This window comes from Vigna unguiculata, chromosome 4, assembly GCF_037176805.1.
Source record: "Vigna unguiculata cultivar grain cowpea cultivar isolate G323 ecotype 2 chromosome 4, ASM3717680v1, whole genome shotgun sequence".
NCBI classification, from domain to species: Eukaryota; Viridiplantae; Streptophyta; class Magnoliopsida; order Fabales; family Fabaceae; genus Vigna; species Vigna unguiculata.
The window spans coordinates 42,660,389-42,678,901 of NC_140795.1; the positions used below are offsets into that span (position 1 = coordinate 42,660,389).

General features: G+C 35.5%; 1 protein-coding gene across 1 annotated transcript; it reads left to right on the plus strand.

Moving 5' to 3' along the window:
* The first annotated feature begins 4,020 nt into the window (after positions 1–4,020).
* LOC146887249 (receptor-like protein EIX2) lies at positions 4,021–8,437 on the plus strand. Its single transcript, XM_085671783.1, has one exon. It carries the CDS (start codon positions 4,743–4,745, stop codon positions 8,355–8,357), a length of 3,615 nt encoding a protein of 1,204 aa, XP_085527909.1. The 5' UTR covers positions 4,021–4,742; the 3' UTR covers positions 8,358–8,437.
* The last annotated feature ends 10,076 nt before the right edge of the window (positions 8,438–18,513 follow it).

Here is an 18,513-nt window from a genome sequence, read left to right on the forward strand (position 1 = left end):
ATAACCACCGCACCACCACAGAACCACGCACGACCACCACATAACCACCACACACACGAACAAAAGATGAATAGAGGAGTTTGCGAGACAAAAATGCAACCATTGCGCAACCACCGCACGACCACCACAAAACCACCGCACACACACAAACAAAAGACAAAAAGAGGCGTTCGCGAGACAAAACACAACCACCACCTCGCGACCACCGTGCGACCACCACAGTGCAAGCAAAAGTCGAAAGTCGAGAGGTCGAGAACGAAAGTCGAGAGGTCGAGAACAACTTCGTTCGCTAATGTTAATATGTTTCGAAGATAGAGAGTTTCAATGTGAATAAAATAAAGGGGGGGGGGAATTTAGGGTTTTAAATTGGGGGTAAATTGGCGAGGGGAAAATTTAGGGTCTTAATTTGGGGGTAATTTTGTATCGCGAATCAAATCATGATTCTTACGATTCGCACTTGTATCGTACGATACGTTTATGATTCGAGAGTAAAAATGATACATCTAACGATTCGTATCGGGGATGGGCTGTATCGTATGATTCATATCGTAAATCGTACGATACTTACTACATTGGATATAATATGTAGAAGAAGTGAGAAATAACAGTTTATGGGTGAATAGTTAAGAGAAAAAGAAGCTAAGAACATTTATAGATAAATTCCAGTGTAGGTTCTATCTTCGTTTTATCGTTGGATGGGGTTATATGTTAACGGAACGACTTGAAATTTGAGTTCTCGGGTATATTTTTTTTGGGCGGGAGGTTCTTGTCCTTGGGCGAGATACACCGGTTGCTTGGAGATTATATATTTTTCTGATCTGCATAGTTTTTATAAAATTGAGTTTCCTAATCAATTAACCATTGGATTGAGTTAATATTTTGAAACTTCATCCGGAACATATTATTTTTTTATTTGACCATTTTGATTGTCAATTATAGGTATGTAGTTTGAGAATTATGCCACTCACTATTGTTGTGTTTTAGATTATGATGATAAATTTGCTTTGAAATTTTGGTGCAGTTGTGTGCCAAGTTAGAGGTGCTAAGCGTAGTCTAAAAGGTATATCTAATGTCATATTTTAATGATGAGAATATAATTTATGAGGATGGTTGATAATGAATATTATGGAATGGAATGTGTGATGTTGTGCAAGAAGAGTGTGTCTCAACAAGAGGTGAGAGGGCTTTGGGAGCTGATCCGGAGGATAAACAATGAGGGGGCTCTGGGAGTTGACCTTGAGGATAAAAAGTGAGGGGACTCTAGGAGCTGACCTTAAGGATAAAATGTGAGGGAACTCTGGGAGCTGACCCTGAGGGGGCTCTGGGAGCTGACCCTGAGGGGGTTCTAGGAGATAACCCTAAGGGGGCTCTAGGAGCTGACATTGAGGGGGATTTGGAAGTTGATCTTGAGGACTCTGACTATAGTCTATGGAGAGCAACAAGGAGTGATGGACTTGACGTAGTTGTATCGATGTTTGACTTTGCCTGTAAGACTCGAGGAGGAACAGGTCTGAAGACTCTTGGGGAATAGGAAGGAAGAGTTGGTTCAGTTTTAGAGGTGAGAGAGTCATGTGGATGATTGAACCTTTTGAGTTTACACTTAGATTTGTTGTTGCTGGATGATACAACAATTATTGTTATTGATTCAGTGATATTTGATAAAATAAATGATTTAATAATAAAGGCTTTTGAGTATTGTGTTGTAATAATTTTATTGTTTATATAACTTATGTTAATTATGATGTTTTGTTAAGTTAGTTCACCCTTATATATTTATGGTTGTGATTTTTTTGGTATGACTTGTGTTATACATAAATAAATGAGGTTGCAAATAATGTTATAGATGCATAGCCGTGAGGAGTAAGGGTTTGCATTGGAAAAAAAATCTTTTGTTAGATGTATTTTTGTAAACAATTTTAATTACTAAATTTATTTATATGTTTTTATTATTAAATAAATTTTAAAGTAGGACTATTTATCTGATGTAATAAATGAAAGTTTTACCTTCCATATATTTTTATATGATAAGAAACAAATATGTTTAGAAAATATGCAAAAATTCCTAAATATTTTAGTAGCATCCATCTTGACGAAGTGCAAGTCATTATATTCCAACATTTAAACCATAGTACAATCAATCAACGTCACTAACAAAAATATCATATTTTCATCGTAACATATCAACCTGCCAATTTCTTTCTCGTCCAACAACAACTGGCTTCGTCCGATATGAACAAAACAGAGAGTTCTGTTCCAGCACCCCTACACCAGTGCCCAATGACTTAAGCCTAGTGCCTAGCCCCGAGGCCACTGGAGCTCCTGGATTTAAATCCACAGTAGTGCCCGATGGTCCATGGTTGGCACCTGTCACTCAAACCTCTGAATATTTGAACACTATAATTAAATTTTCAGTGAATTTTCAGTGAGTGTCTATGTAATGAGTATAAGTTCTTGGGAGAACCACATCCCAAAAGCTAGCTATTGAAGTGGGAGAGCCCAAGTCCTTATAAGGCCTCCCCTTTGAGGTGACCTACCCGATATAGGACTCATTACATTATCACCCCTTATGAAAGTCGACGTCCCGGCCGCTCTCACCACCACGACGGGCCTCACCACCACTCCCCGGTGGGTCTATCCCCGGCGGGTCTACAACCACCGGTTGGCCGGCTCTCAATGAAAGCACCATTTGTAATGAGTATAAGTCCTTGGCAGAACCACACCCCAAAAGCTAGCTATTGAAGTGCGAGAGTCCAAGTCCTTATAAGACCTCCCCTTTGAGGTGACCTCCCCGATGTGGGACTCGTTACAGTCTAACGATACCGAGGAGTCATCCAACGCTAATGCAAAAAATAGAATGTTACCTATATAAATAAGATCCAATTCAGTCTTTTGAGAAATAATTTACTCTTCTCTTCTATCAAATGCATATTATTAGTTTCCCTCAAATTAAGCTATGAAAATCTCAATTAACCAATTTGATACATAATTAACCAGATTCACTAATTATACAATCAATTCATATATTACCACCATCTTTCACAAACCAACCATCATATTTAAACCAATTCAACCATTATCAAAAACCAATTGTCACACCAATTCCTCATACTATGCACATCAACCTATTCAATTCCAATCACAAACATGTATATAAATTTTTGGGTTAAATATGTTTTTATCCCTTCACTTTAAGTGAATTTTTGAATTAGTCCATTTCAAAACTTTAGAGCAATTTAGTTCTCAATCTTTCGAAATATGTAAATTCAGTCTTTTCAATCAAATTTTGTTAAATTTATTTGACATTTTAAGTGCGTTTCATAATAGTATTTGATTTAACATTAAAGTAAAAATGTGTCAAATAGTATAAACAACTCAAATACAATCCTGAAATACATACGAAACATTGAATAAATTTAACAAAATTTGATTAAAATGATTAAATTCACGTATTTCGAAAGATGAAGGACTAAATTGGTCTAAAGCTTCGAAATAAACTAATTCCAAAATTCACTGAAAGTTAAAGGACCAAAAATATATTTAACCCTAAATTTTACTACCTTTACTTACCTAGTTTCTCAATGCAGCCATAGTTTTTCTTTTTTATTCTAAAATTTGATTATTCAAATTTATTGAATTTTAGTTACATTTTCCTATCGATGTATTAATAGCTTTTAATATTAGCCATAAGTTATTTCTGATAAGGGTTGACGTATACTTTTCCAAGTCTTCCCCAAAACATCGACTACTTTCTGCTTCTTTTCTTTTACGCGTAACCTTTTTTGTTTTAACATTTTTATTGTTTAAAATTATATAATGAAAAAAATACTTTATCTACTTTGTGTACTATTGTCAACAAGAACTGAATATGTATAATATGCCAAACAAAATAAGATGAAAATAAATTTAAAACTATTGCAAATGAATTTAATTTTTATGCATATCATTAATTAATATAAATATTTTTTATCGTCAATTTATTTTTAAATAATTTCAAATATGATTTTAAAAATATTTTCTACAATAATCAACAACTCCACATAAAGAGCGATGAATAATAGGTGCTTACCATTTTGTTTATACAAGACGTATGAAATATCAATTTTAGACTTTTTTGCATTGGCATAATTGTTTTTTTTGTTTTGTTCTTACAAAGTCGTATAAGGAGGGACCATGCCACTTTATAGAATTCCACAATCACTGTTTAACCTAACGTGGAAGACAATTCAACAATATATTTACAACAAATTTGAATAAAAAATAAATATTTTATTTGTTAAATTTAAAAGATCACACATACTCTTATCTAATATTTTAAACATAAAAAAATTGATTTGATCTGGAAAAGATAAATTGATTTATGGTCATGATAAATAAGTTTTCAAGCTTCTATTTAGTCTGTTTTGTTTTAGAATACTTGCAATCATGTAATAATAAAAAATATTTATCGATTTCACTTAAGAAAAATATGTATGCTGCTATGCTATAATTGCTTTTTTATTCTTTCGAACAAAATAAGGAATTAAGATTCGTGAGGTGATGAATTGTTTCGTAAGAAAAGTCGCCTTTTTTTATTTTAATTTTTTTAATTTTGTAATTAGAGACTGAAGTCGTCGTCTCCACTTCTATGGTACTTTGTTTGGTGAGTTAGGGATGGATGAAGTGTTATATATATGGTTATAGACAGAGCTAAACTCACAGTGCCATATTGAGTGTCTTTGTTCCAATACCTTCCCTTTGTGACGATGAGGAATCCAGTTGGTCTTAAATTCATGATGTTTATGTTCATGATGTTTATGTCGTGTCTGGTGTCGCAGTTTGTTTATGGTGAAGAAGAAAAAGTAAGATGCATAGAAAGAGAGAGGGAAGCACTTCTCCGATTCAAGGCTGCCATTGTAGATCGCTATGGCATGCTCTCTTCATGGACCACTCCCGACTGTTGCCAGTGGGAGGGAATTCGCTGCAGCAACCTCACCGGACATATTCTAATGCTCGATCTGCATGGAGAATTTCATGAAGAAATTACTTTCAATTTTTACATTGAATTTGAGTCACGACGTTTTATCAGTGGAGAGATCCACAAGTCGTTGATGGAGTTGCGACAATTACAGTATTTGAACCTCAGTTCCAATTCTTTTCCAGACACTAATATTCCACAGTTTCTTGGCGCTCTTACCAACTTGAGATACCTTGATCTTTCATCTTGTGGTTTTGACGGAAAAATTCCAACCCAATTTGGCTCTCTTTCTCATTTAAAATACTTGAATCTTGCTTCGAATTATCTGGAGGGTTCAATCCCTCTTCAGCTTGGAAGTCTCTCCCAGTTACAATATCTTGACCTCCGTTTCAATTATTTGGAGGGGAATATACCAATTCAACTGGGAAATCTCTCCCAGTTACAATATCTTGATCTCAGTTTCAATGGTTTGCAAGGGAATATACCAAGTCAGCTTGGAAACCTTTCAAACTTACACGAGCTCTATATTGGAAATGACGGTCTCAGAATTGGTGATGGAGGTCAGTGGTTATCTAATCTCATTTCTTTGACTCATCTTTACATATTCAGAATATCAAATCTTAATAGTTCTCATAGTTGTATCCAAATGATCGGTAAGCTACCAAAATTAAGGGAACTGAGTTTACAAGATTGTAGCCTTTCTGATCATTTATTCCTTTCGTTGAGGCCATCTGAATTCAATATTTCTGCTTCCCTCTCGGTCCTTGATCTTTCCCAAAACACTTTCATATCACCAATGATATTTCAGTGGGTGTCAAACTTCACTCCCAGCCTTGTTGAACTTGATCTTAGTCATAATCTCTTGGAGGGTTCTGTACCAAATCACTTTGGTTTGGTAATGAAATCACTTGAGCACCTTAACCTCTACTCTAACAGATTCAAGGTTGAAGTTTTCCAATCTTTCATGAATATATGCACCTTAAATTCTTTACACATGGGTGGAAACAATTTGAACCAAGGTCTTTCATCAATTCTTCACAATTTGTCTACTTCTTGTGCTACATATTCACTAGAAGAATTGGATCTAAGATTTAACCAAATCAATGGTTCTTTCCCAGATTTCTCCATATTCACAACTTTGAAAAGATTAGATCTTTTTGGTAATCAATTATCTGGAAAGATACCTGAAGGCATATTACCATCTCGATTGGAGTCATTGTCACTCCCATTCAACTCTTTAGAAGGTGAAATTCCAAAGTCATTTGGAAATACATGCACCTTACGCTCATTGGACATGTCCTCTAATAGATTGAGTGGAGAGTTTGCATTGATATTTCAAAACTTGTCTGGATGTGCTAAAAACGTGCTACAAGATTTGAAGTTGGATGGAAATAATATCAATGGTACATTTCCTGACCTTTCAGGATTTTCAACCCTGAAAATATTGGATCTTTCAGAAAATCAATTAAGTGGAGAGATACCAGAAGGTAACCAATTGCCATCTCAGTTGGAGTCTCTCTCGGTTAAATCAAACACTTTAGAAGGTGGAATTCCAAAATCACTTGGCAATGCATGTGCTTTGCGGTTGTTGGACTTGTCAGAAAATAGCTTAAGTGAAGAGTTTCCGGTAATAGTTCACCACTTATCTGGGTGTACTAGAAATTCATTGGAAATCTTAAGTCTAGCCATGAATCAAATCAATGGTACATTACCCGACTTATCTATTTTCTCATCTTTAAAAGATTTAAATCTAGCTGGAAACAAGTTAAATGGAGAGTTTTCTAATGATATTCAATTTCCACATCATTTAGAAGAACTATATCTACGATCAAACTCCTTGAAGGGTGTGCTAAGTGATTACCCGTTTTCTAATATGTCAAAGTTAAATTCATTAGACTTATCTGGAAACTCTTTATTAGCCTTGACATTTTCTCCAAACTGGGTTCCACCTTTTCAGTTATGGAATGTAAGACTCCAATCGTGCATCCTTGGTCCAACATTCCCCAATTGGTTACACACACAAAACGAGTTTAGGGATTTGGACATTTCAAATGCTGGAATATCAGATAAGGTTCCAAAGTGGTTTTGGACTAAATTAGCATTGCGAAAATGGATTTCATTGAATATTTCATCCAATAGTTTATATGGTACAATTCCATATTTTCCAACAAAGAATCCTTATTCTTCTCTAATTCTGGGATCAAATCAATTTCAAGGTCCTATTCCCCCATTTCTTAGAAGTTCCACATTGCTTGATTTATCCAAGAATAAGTTTTCAAGCTCTCTTTCATTTTTATGTGTGGGCAATCCAATTGGAATATTATACCAGTTGGACCTTTCAAACAATAGCTTGTTTGGACAAATTCCAGATTGTTGGAACCATTTCAAGTCATTAGCTTTTTTGGATTTGAGTCAAAATCAACTGTCAGGAAAGATTCCTACTTCAATGGGATCCCTCTTTGATCTTCAAGCATTGATTTTGAGAAACAATAACTTAACAGGTGACATTCCTTTCTCCTTAAGTAGTTGCACAAATCTAGTGATGATAGATGTTGCGGAAAATAATTTATCAGGACCTATCCCAACTTGGGTTGGAAGCAAATTAGGAAACTTGCAATATTTAAGTTTAAGAAGGAATCATTTCCAAGGAAATTTACCACTGCAAATTTGTTACCTGAGAAACATTCAACTCTTGGATCTCTCCCTGAACAATTTGTCTGGACAAATTCCTAAATGTATAAAAAAATTTACTTTAATGGCTCAAAAGGCATCTTCGGGAAGTGGTCATTGGTATAGAGTTGAGACCACACAATTTGCGGGTTCTCAAAATTATGATTTGAATACATTCTTGACATGGAAAGGTTCAGAACAAATGTTTAAGAATAATGGATTGCTACTTTTGAAAAGCATCGACCTCTCAAGCAATTACTTTTTAGGAGAAATTCCAAAAGAATTTGAGATTTTAATTGAATTGGTTTCATTGAATTTGTCAAGAAACAATTTGAGTGGAAAAATTCCGTCAAATATTGGAAAACTTACATCACTTGAATTTTTTGACATTTCAAGAAATCAACTAGTTGGTTCAATTCCAATAAGTCTAACTCAAATTGATCGGCTCAGTATGTTAGATTTATCACACAACCATCTAATTGGTAAAATTCCTCAGAGCACACAATTACAAAGTTTCAATTCTTCATGCTACGAAGATAATCTCGATCTTTGTGGACCACCACTTGATAAATTGTGTATTTCTGAATTATCGTCCGATGAGAAAAGAAAAGAAATTCACGAGGATGATTATTCCTTTTTCAACCGTGAATTTTATATCAGCATGTCATTTGGATTCATTATAAGTTTTTGGACGGTAATTGGATTGATGATATTCAGAAGTTCTAGTTCTTGAACAATTTATCAGACCAATGTTAGTATTAAAACTAAAGTTGTTCTGTAAAGCACTGAATGCAGCAAAAGGTTACGAGATAATATTATTGTAGCCCTTCATTAATAGTTGATTTTAGCATTTCATACAATTTTCATGTATGTAACATCATAAAACATCCTAGTTTATTTCCCCTGCCCTTACATTTTTCATTCATTAATTGTCGCTACAAATATTATTTATATGGTCATCGTCGCGTATGGAAACTAAAGTAGTACTTTCTTTACTCACTTTTAAGGTTTGAAATAACAATTACAATTCCCATTTCTCAAAATTGTTTTCCTTTTTTAAAAACCAAATAAACAAAAAGAAGATTATAAATAGTTTTTAGAGTGTTTAAAAAATACATCTCTAGGTTATTTTGGTTTACTATTTTTAATTTTCTATTGCTCGTTTTTTTTTCCCTTACATTCCATTCTTTTACACTCTAAATACTATATTGTTTAAAATTAAGTTTTTAAAAATTAATAAACAATACTACAATCAAACACACTCACTATTTTTTCTTTTTTATTTCACAATTTCACGTTGCTCTCGTTAAGCTACTCTCTAATTTTTATTCTCTCTAACTAAATCTCAACGCTTTTATTTACCATTAGTGGAACCAAATGGAGTAAGAGTATTTGGGTTATTTTTTCTTAGGATAATAAAATAATTATTATTCTTTATAAAAATAAATAAAAATAAAAATAATTATTTATAAAAATAAATAAAAATAATTTTTATAATTCTATTATAGATAGTCTTTATCTATATTGTAGGTAACTTTTTATTATTATAAATAATTATTTTAATTTTAAAAGATAGTTAAAATTTAAAAAACAATCAAATAAGAAAACACTTAAGCTTAAGAAAAGATATTTTAAAAGATAAATTTAAGAAAATATTTGTTTTAATTTAAAAAAAATTACTTGAAAAATAAAATTAAATCAAATATGTATTTCAAAAATGTGAAGCCCCATTTTTAACTCTCTTTCTCTACCACTCTCACTCACTGAAAACACTCACAGACCCCAACTCACTATCACTCTGCACTGGCCCCTTCCTTTTCTCTCAACCAGAGTTCATCATCCATTACTGATCCATCTTTCTTCTTGATTTCAGCAGACCAATTAGAAGGGCCAGTTGATACCTCCCTCCTGACTAAACCTCCATCCTCTCAAAGTAAGTAGAAATTCCTTCTCATTTCTCATCAATTTCGAATTCTGGAGGTTGTTTTCGAGCCAGGCAGAATTAGGGCCCTATCCTCACTGTATGAACCTTCATTCCAGTCTCTTAGGTGGTGAATTGGAGTGCCTCACTGTGAGAAGCCATAATAGGGGATTGGTGAGCAATTAAGGTAAGGGAAGCTAACTCTTTAGCTCATTTTTGATGTGGATTATGCCCATGAGTGATTTAATTGCATAATTATCTGTTGAATTGGTGTTTGAGATTGCTGGTGTGTGTGTTTTGAGTGGGGGATGACTTTGGGCGAGTTTGCATGTGAAGAACAGGGAGGATTTCCTGATAGTTTCGCCTAGGCGAGTTGCTCTCGCCTGAGCGAAAATATCAGAAGAACACCCCTGTTACTGCACGAAATCTCGCCTAGGCGAGCTGGAGTCGCCTGAGCGAGATAACATCTCGCCTAGGCGAGCCAGTTTAGCCTGAACGAGAGTTCGTTCAGGAATTTTTATTTGCCACTGTATGATGTCTCGCCCAGGCGAGGCCAACTCGCCTAAGCGAGATAAGCTCTCTAGCTTAGGCGAGACCCTCTAGCCTAAGCGAGATTCCCTGCAGAAGATTGGTTTTTCCCACTGTTTTGATTTCTTGATGCTTAATTGGTTGCTTTAAGATGATGAGGGTTGATAATGTATGAGATCTTTATGCATGTTAAGCTGTATGCAGAAATTGGGTGTGAACTTGATGTGAATGGAGTATGTTAGAGTTAGGATTTCAAGGGAAATCCTAAGGTATGTGGTTTAGTGAATGTAAGGGCATGAGGACTCAGATTGGTGATATCCTGACGCTTCCAGTAACCATTAAGACTCAAGTAGAGTGTGATGGATTACGTCGGGGGAAGTAGCAGGAGGTCCTGGTCTATGATTCCGATCCATCATAGAGGTGATGGGATTTATCTTGAGAGTGGTTGGGTGAATACCCCTTGTGCCTAAGACTCTGCAGAGTTTAGGAGCCACTTCAAGTGCAAGTCACCAAGAGCTCCAATGCCACTTACATAATCCGGATATCGAGTCTAGAATGAGGTGTGATGTTATGGCCAGGATTAATTGGATTGATTTTAATTGATTGTGTAACAAAAGTATGTTTTCTGTGGTAGTATAAGAATACAAATTGCATGATTTACTCCGTGCCCAGTTAGCTTACCCTTTTAGTTTCTTTTGTGTTCTGTGTGTCTTCTATTGTTGCAATGATCGTCCTTATTGAATGGCGTGAGCAGATAAAAGTGCAGGTGAAGGTACACCTTTCCCGGACCGACGTTGAATGGGTTCCAAGACGTTTCCCAGCTGTAGTAGTCACCTGTTTCTCTAGTGAATGTTAGGATGTTTTGTAACCTTTAGTGATGTGGCTGTACATGTTGATCAGTGTATGTACTTCTTTTGAATGACTGTATTATATTATGCTGGCCTATGTCATCATCTGCTTTTGAACTATTAAAATTTAAATGTTTTGTTTAATAGTTTAAAAACTATAAAAACGGGATGTTACAAAAAACAACACATAGATTTTAATAATAATGCTTGCTTTTAGGCTATTTGATATTTGTACATTTTAAAATTAATGGGGAAATTGTCCAAATAAATAATATTTATTTTAAATCAGTATCATATTTGTTTTCACGTTTTGTCGCTAAATCATTATGAAAAATTTTGTTTTCTAAAAATTATAGTATTTAATTTCTGTACACTACAAAAGTCAATAAAAAACATCATTCTCAGCAAATAACATACGAATGTAATTCTATTTGTAACATGAATATATTATTTGTTATGATATTTTTTATAATTTTAATAAAATATAAAAATTAAATACTTTATAATTTAATTTAAAAAATAAACACAATTTTTTTTAATAATTTAAAAAAAAATATATTTAATCCTTATTTTCATTTATAGTTATTTTTTCAATACCAATCATCATTGGTTTTAGAATCCATCGAATTTTTTAGTTGATGTTGACATGAGGATCGATTTATGTTAAAACTTTCTTTCTTTTGTTTCCATATTTTATAATGTCAATTCTACAATTTACAATATAATTATTTATTAAATTTTTAAAATTAATGGTTATTTTTACCTATTTTCTATAAAATTGTTTATCTTTTTTTTATTCATCAACAATTAATTTCTCTATTCATTTCACTTCATTTTTAATAAATATAAATTTATTTTATATATTAACTTAATAACATTACACTATTATCACATACTAACATATTATCATTTATATTTAAAAAATGTGTGCACACATGCACGATAGCTTCTGTGTGTACGCTAATTTAATATAATGTCCTTTTGTTCTCTTAAATTATTAAAAAATCAATAATTAAATGAAAACTAAAATTTATTTCTATTTTATTTTATAATTTTGTTTTGATAATAATTATTACAAAAAGAAAAAAATTGTTCAGCTAAAATATATTTCATATTCTTGTCAAAAACTTCAAAATATTATTTTTGTTATAGGAAAAACGTAAATAATTTAAAAATATGAAAAAAAGGTATTAATATTTATTATCAATATGTAAAGTAAACGAAAAACCAAAATGAATATCGATGGACGAGTACAGACAAGAATACAAAAGAAAAAAATTTGTAAAAATATTTTCGTAATTTCACTTTATTATTATGAAGTTACTATAAATACTACAATATAATAATAAAAATAGTATTATTATTATATTGTAGTATTTTATAAATCCTATACTATGTACTTAAGTCATTTTAGTGACATTGTACTTTTGTCAATGTCTTCATAGTTGTGATTACTATTAATGAATGAGTGGTTACTTTACTTAAAATGGTATAGTTTTACCTAAAATGATGAATTAGATATTTATGGGTTGTGTTTTTACTGATTTTGAAAACTGTTTAAGTTTTTTGGTTTATTAAATTTATTTGGTATTGGTTTTGTAAAAAAATAGTTTCAAAAAAAGTCTTTGTTTTTTGTTTTTAAAAGCTAAAAAAGAAATGAAAGTTGATCTGATTTGTGTTGTTTTCTTTATTTTCAATCTTAGTTTTCTTAGAGATAGACATCATCTTAATTCTAGCGTTACTATTATTATGTAAGAAAAAATCTAAAAATAATAATTGTAAGGCCCATTTCTTTTCTTTTCTGTCTCTTTTATTTTAAGGATCGCCCAATCTTATGGGTCTAAGGGTTGACCCAAACAGGGAAGATCAGACCAAATCTGTCCTAACCCTAATCCTTGTGCTCACTTGTGTAAAACAGATTCCTCACATCCCTTGAGCTGCTGTTGCCGCCTTTGCTAGGGTTCCAAAGTATACTCAGTTTCACGTTCAGCTTGACCCTGTTTTGGCTCACGTAAATATTCCCAACCCATACTTTTCAATCTTTGGTCCTGTTTCAGTGGGTAGTATTAGGGCTCCGGTATTAAACACCCTTTGTTCACTTTTCCAGCTTCGTAATCTTCTGCTAGAGCTGTTGTGCTCCATTGTTCGGTGTCGAGGCCGTAAAACTAGCTCATTCTAAGTAAGGGAAGCTAGGGATCTTTGTTAAAGTTTGTTTCTTGCACGTTTTGCCTATGTTTTATGCTTTTTACGAGTGTGGTGCCATTGTGAAATATTAAATGCATGTATGCTGCTGTTTGGGGTGTGGTTGGATGGTTGTGTAGGGCGAACAGTGGCGAGACCCGACATTCTCGCCCAGGCGACCAGGCCTCGCCCAGGCGAGACTTGTAGAGATAGGCCCAAACTCGCGCTTGAGCTCTCGCTCAGGCGGAGAGCTTTCGTTTGAGCGAGACACCATCTCGCTCAGGCGAGAGAGGCTCGCCTAAGCGAAGACGCGTGGGGGTTTGAGGTTTGTTGTTGTAGGCGTAGCTCAAGCGAGGAAGCCATTTTTGGGCGAGGGATATGCTCGCCCAAGCGAGTAGCGGCTCGGTTAAGCGAGAATCTGCGAGCCTCGCAGGGTTTCCCTGATGTCAGTCTCGCCTAAGGGAGACCCTGTGGCTTGAGCGAGACTAGCGCGAGACTTCTCTATATAGTAGTACCTTTCATGTTTTTGGGCCCTTAATTGTATGTTTGGCTTGTTATGCTTTACCTTGGGTATGAACTGTATTGAATTGGGTGACCTTATATGAATAAGATGAAATTATGATTCATGAGTTTTAACATGAGGTGAGCATGATGTTTGTATGGGGTGATTCATGGAGTTAAAATGATGGGTTTGGTATGGGTTTAACATGAGAAATGAGTGAAGGTGGATCAATGCATGTGGCATGGTGCTGGTAGGAAATACACACATACATTTGTGATTTGAGAATGATGAGTGGAAAGGATTCAATATGAAATACAAGTGAGGATGGATTGTGAAGGTTGACATGATATATATATATATATATATATATATATATATATATATATATATATACATACATGTGCATGTTAAATAGTATTGGTTTGATTATGATTGGTCCGTGTCAGTGCATAATTCCTTGGAGCCTCTAGGTGAGACTTCCAGGGCCGCGCTTCAGTGGTCGGGACGTAATTCCGTGGTCCCTGTTAGTGGGTGTTCATGGTGGTGCCCCATCTATATGGTCTGGTAAGGATTCAAGGTAAGGTTGCATCCTGACACTCTAAGGAGTTAGTTAGTCTCACTTAGAGCGGACTGACTCTTGTGGTGAGAGTAGCAAGAGGCCTAAAACTCATTAAGGGCTAACCTTGTGCGTTAGGGAATTGATTCGTTGTAACACTTGTAACACATAGCTTGGGGGTGAACAGAGGTATCCACCACAAGTGCAAGCATCCGCTGAATCTGACCAGATTATATGTAATCCGGATGAGTTGAGTCGAGTCTTAGTGTAATTGATTGAAAGGTCATAACATGCTTGAATGATGTATGTATGATGGACTGTTATGGTATATCTGATTGCATGATAAAATTACTTTTGGCTCTAGCTTACCCTTCTGTTTTGTTGTGTGGTTTTTTCTCTTGTGATGATCATCAACTTATTGATGTGAGCAGGTGCGAGGAACACCTGTGGCCAACATGGAGGTGATGGTTCCGCTGCTTAGTCGATTGGACTTGGGCTTTTCTTTTTATGTCTTTTGTTAGGGCTATGGCCCATGTACTATTTTGATATGTACTGTATTTCTGATTTCTTTAGACCTCAATCTTTGTTTTGTTTGGCATCGTGGTGTGCCCTAGGATTCTCTTTTCACAACTCTTGGATTTTTAGGGAGTGAGTACCTACTCTGCATATTTGATCTTATTATTAATTGTGTGATGTGTCATTGAAATAAGTTTATTGTTTTAAATGGGACGTTACATATATGGTATCCGAGCGGTCATTCCTTAGGTCTATGGACTTGGATGTCCGCTTAGCTTTCTCTGTGTCTTTCTGAGTGTTCTAGTTAAATTTCTCGTCTTATCAAGCCTAACCAAGTGATTTTCTTGGTGCCAGTAAACTATGGCACCTTCTCGTAGGACTCCGCAATCCTCCCAGGGCGATGTGCCCGATATCGCCAGAGCAATCGAGGCAATGGTAGCTGCTATGACGCAACAAAGCACGACGATGATGCAGCGACGCGAAGCATCCATGCAGCGACAAACAGCGTTTCTTGAGCAGCAACAACTGGTGATGCAGCAGATGGAGGCTGCTAGGGTAACTGCTAAGGATGCCTACCGGCAGCACATGGAGGCCCTCCGCCAGTTGGAGGAGAACAGGGCGACTAACCTTGTGTTTGGTCCTGAGCCACGACCTGCAGTCAGGGAGTGGAGCCTGGAGGACTTTCTGAAACACCACCCGACGAAGTTTGGAGGCAAGACCAGTCCTAATGTCGCAGACTAATGGCTAAAGGACATGGAAAGAATCTTCGACGCGAAGATGTGTCCGGCAAATAGCCGACTTGCATTTACGTTGTATATGCTCACCGGAGAGGCCGAATATTGGTGGATCAACACCAAATCCATCATGGAGGAGAGGGTAGAACTAGTCACACGGGAGGCCTTCTAGGGAAGTTCTTCTCGGAATATTTTCTCGATAGCATCAGATATGCCAACGAGGTGGAATTCCTCCAGCTCACCCAGGAAGGGAAGTCAGTAGCTGATTATGCTGAGAAGTTCAAGCATCTCAACCGTTTCTACACCTTGCTACTCAATGAAGAGTGGATATGTCGCAAGTTTGAAAATGGACTCAGCGGCGATATTCGTTTGATGGTAGCACCCTTATCCATCAAGGATTTTGCTGCTCTGGTGGAGAAGGCCAGAGTGATGGAGAAGATGAAGAATGAGGTGGAAGGTCAGCACCCACAACAACCACAGAGGATTGGTGGACCATCTGGGTTCAAGCCCAGACATGATGAGCGGAGGAGACCATATGACAGACCTCACCATCTCAGGGGTCTAGGAACTTTTCTCCTCAGCAGGGTAGAATGCAGTGCTACATATGTGGGGTTCCTCATTTGAGGAGTGCTTGCCCATGCATGGAGGGTTACTGCAGATGCAACAACTGTGGCAAGGAGGGCCACTTTGGGAAGGATTGTCCCAACCTGGCTAGGGCAGCGACACGCCCTCTAGTTCAGACTCGTCACCAACTTCAGCAGAGAGATAAAGGCAACAGGCCTCAGGCGACAGGCAGACTGTATGCCATGACCGAAGCGGAGGCTGCTGGCTCAGGTAACCTTGTTTTGAGTCGGTGTATGATTGCTGGTGAATCTTTGTGTGTGTTGTATGATTATGGAGCAACACACTCCTTTGTGTCAATTGCTTGTGTGGAACGTTTGGGTCTACCAGTGCGCGAACTAGAGTGTGAGCTTGCGGTATCTACTCTAGCATCAAGTTTGGTCAAGACGTCGTCCTTATGTGCTAGGTGTCCGATGGAGGTAGAGGGACGCAGGTACAAAGTGAGTCCCTACTCCGCATCTTTGATCTTATAATTAATTGTGTGATGTGTCATTGAAATAAGTTTATTGTTTTAAATGGGACGTTACAATAATAAAATTATTATTATTATTATTATTAATAGAATTATTAATATTATTAGTATTATTAATACATATTATTGAATTAATAAAATATTCTCAAATGAAATTATTATGAAACTATAATTTCTGTTTTGAATTTCAAAATATATACTTTTGTGATTAATACTAATATTATTATTAGTTGAAATTATTATTTTCCATTCTAGAATTCCAAAATATATGTTTTTATTAGTAATACTAATATCATTAGTATCAATAATATTATTACTAACATTAACAATAGTATTAGGTTTATTATTTCTACACTATTATTATTAATACTAATAATGATATTAGTATTAGTAATACAAATATAAATCTTAGAATTATAAAATGGTAAATTATAGTTTCAGCTAATAAAATATTGGTACTAATAATAAAATATATATTTAGAATTCTAAAATAGAAAATTATAGTTTAAAAATTATTTAATTTGTGAATTATTTTAATAATTTAATTACATGTATTAATAATACTACTTGAGATCGAGACTAAAAATATATGAGCAGTGGACTTGTATGACCACTTTCACTCTCTTCTATTTATAATGAAAACTTATACACATGGAAGACGAAGAGACTGCTCTAGGATCCTAGGTGCTTAATTAGGTATAGCAGTAGAGGTTTTCCACACTCTACACCCTATACATAGGGTTAATGATACAATAAAAGTAATAATTCTAACACTCCTCCTCAAGTTGGAACATACAAATTGTATGAACCAAGCTTGGAACAAATGAACTCAATTCGAGGTTCCTTTAATGACTTAGTCAACACATATGCAAGTTTGTCATTTGACCCAACGAACTCAGTACAAATTTCCTTGGTCATCAAATTTTCTCGAACAAAGTGACAGTCAATTTCTATGTGTTTAGTTCTCTCATGAAACACTGGATTGGATGCAATGTGGAGAGCAACCTGGTTGTCACAATACATCTTCATGGTCCGAATTTCACAGAACTTAAGCTCTCGAAGAAATTGCTTTACCCATATGAGTTCACGTGTGAGAGATGCCAATGCCCGATATTCAGCTTCAACAGTGGATCGGGCCACTACATTTTGCTTCTTACTTTTCCAAGAGATAACATTTCCTCCAAGGAGGGCACAATATCCCGTAGTAGAGCGTCTGTCAATAGGGGAGCCTGCCCAATCAACATCACAGTACCTAGAGATTTGAACATTTCCTTTATCTTCATATAACAAACCTTGTCCTGGATCCTTCTTGAGGTACCTTAAAATACGGATGATGACATTCCAATGTCCAAGACATGGAGTCTGCATAAACTGACTAACAACTCCAACTGCAAAAGATAGATCAGGCCTCGTTATAGTGAGATAGATTAACTTTCCAACAAGCCTCCTATATCTCTCTGGATCGGAGAATAATTTGCCTTCTTCTGTTGTTAACTTCTGATTTGGGTCCATAGGACTATCTACTGGTCTACAATCAATCATGCATGTTTCTTGTAATATATCAAGAGCATATTTCCTTTGAGAGATTACAACTCCATCTTTTGATTGAGCTACTTCAATGCCCAAGAAGTATTTGAGGCTTCCGAGATCCTTGGTTTGAAAATGTCTACACAAGTGCTCCTTCAGTTGAGATATTCCAGCAGTATCATTTCCTGTAATAACAATATCATCAACATATACTATTAGGTAAACACATTTCCCAGGAGAGGTATGTTTGTAAAAGACTGAGTGATCTGCCTCACTGTGTCTTAACCCAAATTTCTGAACAATGGAGCTGAATTCTCCAAACCAAGCTCGTGGTGATTGTTTAAGGTCATATAAAGAGCGATACAATTTGCATACCATACCAGACTCCCCCTGAGCAACAAACCCAGGAGGTTGCTCCATGTAAACTTCCTCCTCAAGATCACCATGAAGGAAGGCATTTTTGATATCCAATTGATGAAGCGG